Genomic DNA, 9,414 nt, shown 5'->3' on the forward strand with positions numbered 1-9,414 from the left:
TGAAAATAGAGTCTAGGAAAGACATTCATAGCCCCAAGAATCTGTGATTCTGAAATACTTGTTAATTAAATTAAATTAAGTTCAATGAAATTAAACTACCTAGTTAAATTAAACTACCTTGCTCTTGTGGTGCTGTGGGATAAAGCACTGGACCACAAGGTCAGTTTGAACCATATGGTTGACTGTTCAAACTCACCAGCCACACCTTGGAAACCCTATACAGGGGTTGCTGTGAGTCGGAACTGACATGATGGCACTTAACAACAACACCCTTGCTCTTATTTAGAAAAAAACAATAACACCATAGTCTAGATGTACGTGGTATTTGCATCTTTTAATGCGATTTGGCTTTTGAAACTTCATTCACATTGGTCTTTATGGTACTATTTTCTGGAATCACTTAACTTTGTGATTCTTCTTTTCCCTCTTATGATGTCACTTGTTTCAGCTCCCTAATCATCATTTTCTCCTGTGCTCTTGCCTCAGTTCTCTTTTGTTCCTTGACACTCCCATTCCTCTGCTGGCATCATTTGTGATTCTGACCCCTGTATATTCTGAGGCCTTGATTTGGACCTCTCACTAGTTCTCAGCTTCTTTGGAGTTATAGACCTGCTTTTGCAACAGTCTGAAGACTGTACACTGGATAATTCTGGTTTAGTGATTGTTGAACAAACATGTAGTAAGAGAGTGAATGAATAAAAAATAAATGAATAAATTTGTGAATTTTCTGATGGCATAAAAGGTTCAATATGATCAAAGTTGGATGTTTTCTTCTTCAGTTATGTTCTTCTTACTGACTTTCTCTCCTTTTTTCTGGTTGGGTGTTACCTACCTCCAATTCAGAAATGTAATGATACATGGCCATTCTTAAAGGTTTTTTTAAAATTATAAGCTGGAGGTAAAAAAAAAAATTCCTAACATTTCCCGGGCTGCTGTTGTTGTTAAGTGCTCTTGGGTCAGTTCTGACTCTTTGCCACTGTGCATAAGGCTTCTGACAAGCAGCTGGTGAGTTTGAACTGCCAGCCTTGTGGTTTGCAGTCTACTGCTGATCCTATTGTGGCACACCAGGAGTCTGGAAAGTTGAATCTGAACTCAAATATGAGTCAACTGAATCCTGTTAAATTTCTGACTATGTCTTAATTTCTTACTCTACTATCTAAGTTTAAGGACTTCTCGTCTTTGTCTGGGACTGTCTCGTTGGTTTCTTTCTTGTTTCCAGCACTAACTCTCACCCCAATTTATAACTTCCATACTGTTTGTCTGTAGGCCATTTAATAAGTATTCATTGAGTGCCCACTATTACTATAGTTGTTGTTATTGTTGTTGTTAAGTGTTGTTGAGTCAGTTCCGACTCATAGCAACCCTGTATAGGGTTTCCGAGGAGCACCTTGGTGAGTTTGAACCACTAAGCCTGTGGTTCAAACCGACCTTGTTGTTTAGTGCTTTATCCCATAGTGCCGTACCCGGATTCCATTAGATACTAGAAATTCAAAGTTTCCCATGATTCCTAGGTATCTGGTTTTGAATGATTTCTTTGATAATGCATTTTATGATGAGATATGAATCGGACTGTGAACCTTAAGGTCAGCAGTTTGAAAATACCAGCTGTTCCGTGGGAGAAAGATGAGGCTTTCTGCTCCCGTGAAGATTTACAGCCTCAGAAACCCTGTGCAGGGTCACTATGAGTCAGAACCGACTCTATGGCACATAACAACAACAACAAAAGAACGTAGGTGAGAAGTAATTGGGGAAGGTAGAAAGAGAATTTAGTTTTGGATGTGCTAATTTTGAATTACATTGAGGCACATAGAAGAATTGTTAAGTATGAAATGTGATGTGCAGGTCCTCATGATATATATATATATATATATATATATACACACACACACACACACACACATATGTGTATGTGTGTATTTGACTGACATTCTTGTATAGATTGTAGTTGAATCTAATGGATGAGGTAAAGACGGGCAAGGGCAGAGGTCTGAAAAACACCAGTGTGTGAAGAGATATTTATAAACTCCAATATTCTCATCATGTTGTTTCCATACTGTAAGATAAAGTCTAAAATTTGATGATGAAATAGCTTAATAGCCCATCTTAACTGTCTGCCTCTCTTCTCCTCCACTTCTAAGCCACTCTACTATGTCAACAGCATATTTTTTTAACTTGAAAATATAAGTATGCCCTTCTCCTGTCTAAAATTCATACCCCTTCAGTGCCTAAAGTTAAATTTGAAGCTCAGTAATCTAATTAAGCCTTTTTTGAATAGCTACATTTCATACATTTATCGAAAGCTCTAGGCATATTGAATGACTTGTAATTTTTTGAGTGTGTTCATGCCTTTTCTCATGTTCTTCCTTTTACCCTGTCCACCTGTTGAACTCTTGTCACTAAGGATTCAGTGTTGTCATGAAATAGATGAGACAAATTTCCTAAAATTCCTGCAAGTTCAAGTTGTGTGTTTGGTACAAATGTAAGGTAAAATAATACTCTTTTTATTATAGGGACTTGGCCTTCTATTCTCAATACAGCCTCCTGGTGAATTCATTGGGAACACATGTAAGCTAACACCTCTTTTTCCTTACCAGTTTAACTCTCACAAGGTTTTATTGTCCCCCTTTTTTTAGTTTATATCCTCATTTGGGCCTTACTAGGCTATTGCCATGGAAAGTCATGGAAATGTAAGATCAAAGATTTTGTTGTTGTTGTTAAATGCTGTTAAATGGCTTCAGACCCATAATGACCCTGTATGGGGTTTCTGCGGATTGGCTGGTGAGCCAGAACCACTGACCTTATGGTTCAAACTGACCTTGCAATCCAGTGCATTAACCCACAGCGCCACACCAAGACTCCAAGATCAAGGATAATAACCCTATTTCCCCCCCTAAGGTTAACACAAGAAATGACTTTGCTTTCTTCCCTCCCCAACGCCTCAAACCAACTCTTTTCTGCCTTACTTTCTTCCTTCCGGGATGATGTATAAATGTGCAAATTGGAGGGGTAAAGATAAGAGGACTCAGGCTTATCTTAATGCACCAGCTGCATGAGAAGAGAGAAAAGAGGTTTAGAGGAAAGTGATTCCACAACAGAGCTTTTCTATAAATTTTTCATGGTTGAGTCAAAGTTGAGACAGTTTATGCAGATGTGTTTAAATAAGCAAAATCTGTTAGACTGGAAATTTAGTCATAACTGAAAATCTGCTAAATATATAGTATAAGTGAGAAATGCTTAACTTTTCAGTGGGTTTGGTTGGTGAAGCAGAAAAGATCCAAAATATATTAAGTACTTGTGTGTGACAGGGTTCTATTCTTTCACCATACTTATTCAACCTATATGCTGTGCAAATAAGACGAGAAGCTGGGTTCTATGAAGAAAAACATGGCATTGGGGTTGGAGGAAGACTCATTAGCAACCTGAGATATGCAGATGATACAACCTTGCTTGCTGAAAGTGAAGAGGACTTAAAATACTTACTGATGAAGATCCAAGAACACAGCCTTCGGTATGGATTGCATCTTAATGTAAGGAAAACAAAAATCCTCACCACTGGACCAATAACATTCTTATCGATGGAGAAAAGATTGACGTTATCAAGAAGTTGTCATTCTTCTTGGATCAATTATCAACACTCATGGAAACAGCAGTCAAGCAATCAAACAACGTATTGCATTAGGCAAATGTGCTGCACAAGACCTTTTTCAAGTGTTGAATAGCAAAGATGTCAACTTGAGGACTAAGGTGCGCCTGACCCAAGCCATGGTATTTCAATAACCTCATATGCATGTGAAAGCCGGACGTTGAATATGAAAGACTGTAGAATAATTGATGCTTTTGAGTTGTGGTGTTGGAGGAGAATAATGAAAGTGCCACGGGCTGCCAAAGAACCAATAGATCCGTTTTGGAAGAAGTGCAGCCAGAGTGCTCCTTAGAAGCCAAGATGGCCAAACTTTGTCTCTCATATTGTCAGGAGGGACCAGTCGCTGGAGAAGGATATCATGTTTGGTAAGGTGGAGGGTCAGAGAAAAAGAGGAAGACCCCCAATGTGATGGATTGGCCAAGTGGCAGCCTCGATGGACTCAAGCGTGACAACAATAGTAAGGTTGGCCCAGGATCGGGCAGTGTTTCGTTCTGCTGTGCATAAGGTCTCTAGGGGTCGGTACCAACTCAATGGCACCAAACAACAACAATGATCCTAATGAGGTTAGATGCAATTTACATGATTAGATTGTGTCTTGAGTCAGTGTATTCTGAGATATAAAAGGAGAGAGAAGTAAGCAGAGAGGAGGAACCTACTACCACCAAGAAAGAAGAGTCAGGAGTGCAGTGCATTCTTTGGACCTGGGGTTCCTACACTATGAAGCCCTTAGATCTAGAAGAAGATCATTACCTCTGGATCATAAGACACATACATGGTATCTCCAAGGAATGCTGGGCCTGCAGATGCTGAAAGGAGGCAAGGACCTTTCTCTTGATCCAGTGCTCTGAATTCAGACTTCCAGTCTCTTAAATTGTAAAGAATGAATTTTTGTTTGTTAAAGGCATCCACTTGTGGTATTTCTGTTATGTTATAGCAGCAGTAGAGAACGAAGACACTGGTTCTACACCATCCTCACAATTGTTGTGTTTGAGCCTAGTGTTGCAGCCATTGTGTCAGTCCATCTAACTCTTCAAAACCTATACTGGTTCCATTTGTTCATGCTTGGGAACTTCGGTTTACCATGTTCATGGATGTCTATATGGATATAATGTATAAGTATATATCAATTTATTCAAATGTGGATTTATTTTTCCACTGTCTCTTCTCCAATGTCTGCCAACTTCCCTCACAGGAGTAGGACTAGAACTCTTTGAATTCTAGAATAGGTTCTTATGTTTTATGTTTTAGGACCAGTGATAAAAGGAGAAACTTGGCAAAACAAAAAGCTGAGGCTCAAAAGAGACTTTATGGTCAAAGTTCAATAAAAAGACTCCTACCAGGTTCCTCAGACTGGGAACAGCAGAGGCATCAATTGGAGAGACGGAAAGAAGAGTTGGTATGGAAATTTTAATAAAGCACCTACAATTTTAATTGTATGGTTCATTTGTCAAGTTTCATTTGCAAAACCTTTTTCATTTCCAGAAAGAGAGACTCTCTCAAGTAAGAAAGCAAGTCTCAAAAGAAGAACATGAAAATCGGCATATGGGGAATTATAGGTAACTACCATTTTTATGTTCTGGTAGCATAGTGGTTACTAATTGGACTGCTAATCTCAAGGTCAGCAGTTCAAAACTACCAGCTGATCCACGGAATAAAAATGAGGCTTTCTGCTCCCATAAATATTTACAGCCTCAGAAACCCTGTACAGGGTTGCTATGAGTTGGAACCAACTCCATGGCACATAACAACAACAACTACTATTTTTGTGCAGATTGAAGGGGTTAAATGTTGACGGGTTCTGTTGTTTTGTTTGTGTTCATTCTCTAAAAGTATATTTTGTTTCATATCTTCCGAGAAAGAAGTAGTCAGCAAGTAGATGGTTCAAACTTGGTAGAGAGCTTCTGCTAGTCAATATTTGGGGAGATTGCACCAGATCTTCTCAATCGTCTGTTGTCCTGTGACTTTATTTGGTTATAGTATAGTGTTTTGAGGAAGTCAGGTTTCAGGTCTCCTGAATCTCTTCTGTCATTTAAATATGCTTGCTGTTCTTTGTTTTAAGCCAAATGCTTCTGGAACCAGACAAACAATGAAAATGTTGGAAGGAGCCAGATAAGAAAAAATGAGAGAAATATGAACTGTGGTGAACTGAAACCACTTCACAGTACCACCCTCTGGTAGCGTAGTGATTACAAATCGGGCTGTGAACCGCAAGCTCAGCAGTTCGAAACTACCAGCTGTTCCGCAGGAGAAAGAGGAGACTTTCTGCTCCCGTTAAGATTTATAGCCTTAGAAACCCTGTGCAGGGTTGCTATGAGTCAGAACCGACTCCACAGCACATAACAACAACAACAACAACCTCCTTATGTTATTAGAAAGATGATCCTCCTCCATAGCTTTGACATGAATTCACCAAGCTTAAGGAGTTCTAGGTTGGGGGCATAGAACTTCTGACTCTTCCTGTCTGATTGTCCTTACTGGTCCTAACTCAATCCACATGTTAATAAGAACACATTAATCCCATACATGCTACCTCTATCTCAGTTTTTTCTGCTTTTGAGCTAAGTTCCACCATATCAAAAGATATCATCAGGACTGATCTCTATATTCTTATTTATTTTAGGAACTGTGCGAAGTACAAAGCTCTCAAATATTCCTCAAGACCTGAACTCTTCTCTACAAATTTATTGCCTCCAGTCAGACCCCATTGCCAGTCTTCTGTTACTGCTCCAACTAAACCCTTATGCTTTTTGGAGCTGCAGTGTTTAATGATGATTCTCTAGATAGGCTTTCAATTTGTGTGAATAGATGGAAATTTACAAAATGTCCACAACTGTATTCATCTTTATTTTCAGCACCTAGTAAAATGATTACCAGAGTAGGTAGTCAAGAATAACCCATGTAGTTGGCCTTAACTATTGAAATAATGCCATCTTGTTTTAAACCTGGCTTATCTGGTTTTATTGTAGACGAATATATCCTCCTGAAGATAAAACACTACTTGAAAAGTATGAAAATTTGTTGGCTGCTGCTTTTCAGACTTTCCTTTCAGGTAGAGCAGCTTCATTCCAACGAGAATTGAATAATCCTTTGAAAAAGATGAAGGTAAGGGAATAAGTTTTTATTTAGAGAAAAAGAATGAGGCAAAAAATATGTTTAAAAAACAACAACCTTCTATCAGTGAACCATGGAGAGTTTTTTCTTTGTTTTAGGGTAATCATGATTGTCGAGTGTGACATGCCTAAATCATGAACAGTAAATTTCATTGATTTTTATCTTTGTGTTGCTTATAACCTTTGTTTCATGGCCAAGTTGTTACTTCTCCTTTGCCTATAATGGTTGATATTACTAACAGGAATATGACTGTATTTAGAAGCACTTCATGATAATATTTTTTTAAAGAAAATTAAACAGAGAAATAACACACACAAACAAACAAAAAATTACCTTCCATCTACAGATCACTGTTTACTTTTAGGATTGTACTTTTCTCAGATTTTGTGTTCTAAAAATTCCTATTATTTCATAAATGCAACCAAGTAATTTCATATGAACAAGATGTTATCTAATAGAACAAATTATGGGATGAATAATTATGCTATCATAATATCAATAAATTTTAATGTCTTATTACACCAATGTGCATTTGTAACTAAATAAGAAAGTCAATTAAATTGTGAATGTGGTAATGTTTCTCAGGAATATTTTAATAGGACAGCTCTTACCACCCTTGAAGAATAAACAGGTGCATTGTCAAGATGTAAAAATATTCCTGGATGTAACTTCCCTGGACTTTTTCTCACCAATGAAGTTTTCAGTGTTCTAAAACTTAATTTTAAGCTTCTGGATCATTCTTTTCATGGTATTTTGCTGAGGAACTTTGTGTATTATAAGGGATATTGCTCTGTAATTTTCTCATTTGTAGTGTCATTAACTGGCTTTGGTATTAGGGTAAAGCTGGTTTCATAGAATAAATTCCCCCATCTTATGAGGAAAGATGGTAATTTTTCAAATGCTTAACTGAATTTGTACATAAACCCTTCTGACCTTGGACTTTTCTTTGCCGGTGGTAGTTGTATGCTGTTCCGTTGGTTCCAGCTTCTAGCTGCCTTGTATAGTGTTTCTGAGGCTCTCAGTCTTTACAGCAGCAAAAAGCCCCATCTTTCTCCCACGGAGTTTCTGGTGGATTCAAACTGCTGACCTCATGCTAATAATCCACTATGCTATACCATGGTTCCTTCTATCTTTGCTAAGAGGTTTTTAATTACTGATTTAGTCTCTTTTTTGTTACAGATATGTTTAGATTTTCTGTCTCTGCTTGATTAAAATTATGTAATTTTTTATGTTTCTAGAAATTGTCCATTTCATTTAGATTATCTAGTTTGTTAATGTGCAATTGTTTTTAGTGTTCTCTCCTTTATTTATTATCAGTAATAATGCCTCCACATTTATTTCTGATTATAGTAATTTGCATTTTCTTTTTTCTTTCACAGTCGAGATTTGTCAATTTTATTGATAATTTCAAATAACTAATTTTTGGTTTAATTATTGTTTCTCTATATCTCATTTGTTTTTAGTCAAACCTTTATTTTTTTGTTAACTTCGGTCTTAGTTTGCACTTCCTTTTTGAAGTATCACACAGTGTAAAGTTAGATTATGAATTGAAGATTTTTTAAATATAGGAATGTACAGATACAAATTTTCCTCTAGTCATCGCTTTTGCACCATTCCATAGCTTTCATGTGCCGTGCTTTCATTTTCTTTCCTCTATAAGTGTTTTCTTATTCTTTGATCATTTTATTCTTTAACTCATTTTTTATAGTGTGTTTAATACATATTTATGAATTTTCTAATTTTCCTTCTGTGATTTTTAGTTTCATTCCATTATGGAAAGATTCTATTATATTAAAAATTACTGAGACTTGTCATTTAACATGTTTTGTCCTAAAGAAATTCATACATGTTAGAGAAGAACGTGTTTTCTTTTTTTCTGAGTGGAGTGTTTTATATATATACACCTGTTAGGTGTAGTTGAATTACTGTTCAAGTCCTTAGTTTTGTAATTGATCTTTTTTGTAAATGCTCAGTTGGTTATTGAAAGAGGGGTATTGAAGTTTCCAACTACTGTTGTAGAATTTTATTTCTCCCATCAATTCTGTCAATATTTACTTCATATCTTTTGGAGCTGTTGTTAGGTACATTTATACTTATAATTGTTATATCCTCTTGTTTTGGCATGGAGCTGCAGGATAATGCACTGGACTACAAAGTTGGTTTGAACTCCAAGGTCGATGGTTCAAACTCACTAAGTCCCTTCCCAGAAATCCTTTACAGTGTCACTATGTGTTGGAACTCAGTGGCACTTAACAACAACAGCAGCAGTCCCCTTGATAAATTGAGTTTTTCAGTCATTATATAATGTCATTCTTTGTTTTCTATAACAGTTTTTGACTTAAAATGTATTTTGTCCAATATTTTATAGTGACCTCAGTTCTCGCTCTCTTTTTGTTTTTGACCTCGGTTCTCTTTTGATTACTATTTGTATGGTATATTTTTTCTCTCCTTTCACTCACAGAAACCATTTAATTAGATCTTTGTTTTTGTTGTTGTTGTTATTGTTGATGATAGGGATTATAGATATAATATTTTCTTTTAATCTGTTCTGCCCATTTCTGCTGATTAGAGATTTTGTTGTTGTTAAGTGCCTTCGAGTCGGTTCCGACCCATAGCGACCCTGTACAGGGTTTCCGAGGGTGTAAATCCTTACGGGAGTA

At 36.8% G+C, this 9,414-nt stretch overlaps 1 protein-coding gene across 1 annotated transcript in view; it reads left to right on the forward strand.

Annotated features, from left to right (window-relative positions):
* Nucleotides 1-9,414, forward strand: part of TTLL7 (tubulin tyrosine ligase-like family, member 7) — a 141,043-nt gene that overhangs the window by 45,822 nt on the left and 85,807 nt on the right. The window contains exons 10-12 of the mRNA XM_006831010.1: nt 4,892-5,039; nt 5,126-5,199; nt 6,610-6,745. Of these exons, the coding sequence (XP_006831073.1) occupies nt 4,892-5,039; nt 5,126-5,199; nt 6,610-6,745 (358 nt within the window). The remainder of the gene's footprint in view (nt 1-4,891; nt 5,040-5,125; nt 5,200-6,609; nt 6,746-9,414) is intronic.

This window comes from Chrysochloris asiatica, unplaced genomic scaffold, assembly GCF_000296735.1.
Source record: "Chrysochloris asiatica unplaced genomic scaffold, ChrAsi1.0 scaffold00002, whole genome shotgun sequence".
NCBI lineage: Eukaryota > Metazoa > Chordata > Mammalia > Afrosoricida > Chrysochloridae > Chrysochloris > Chrysochloris asiatica.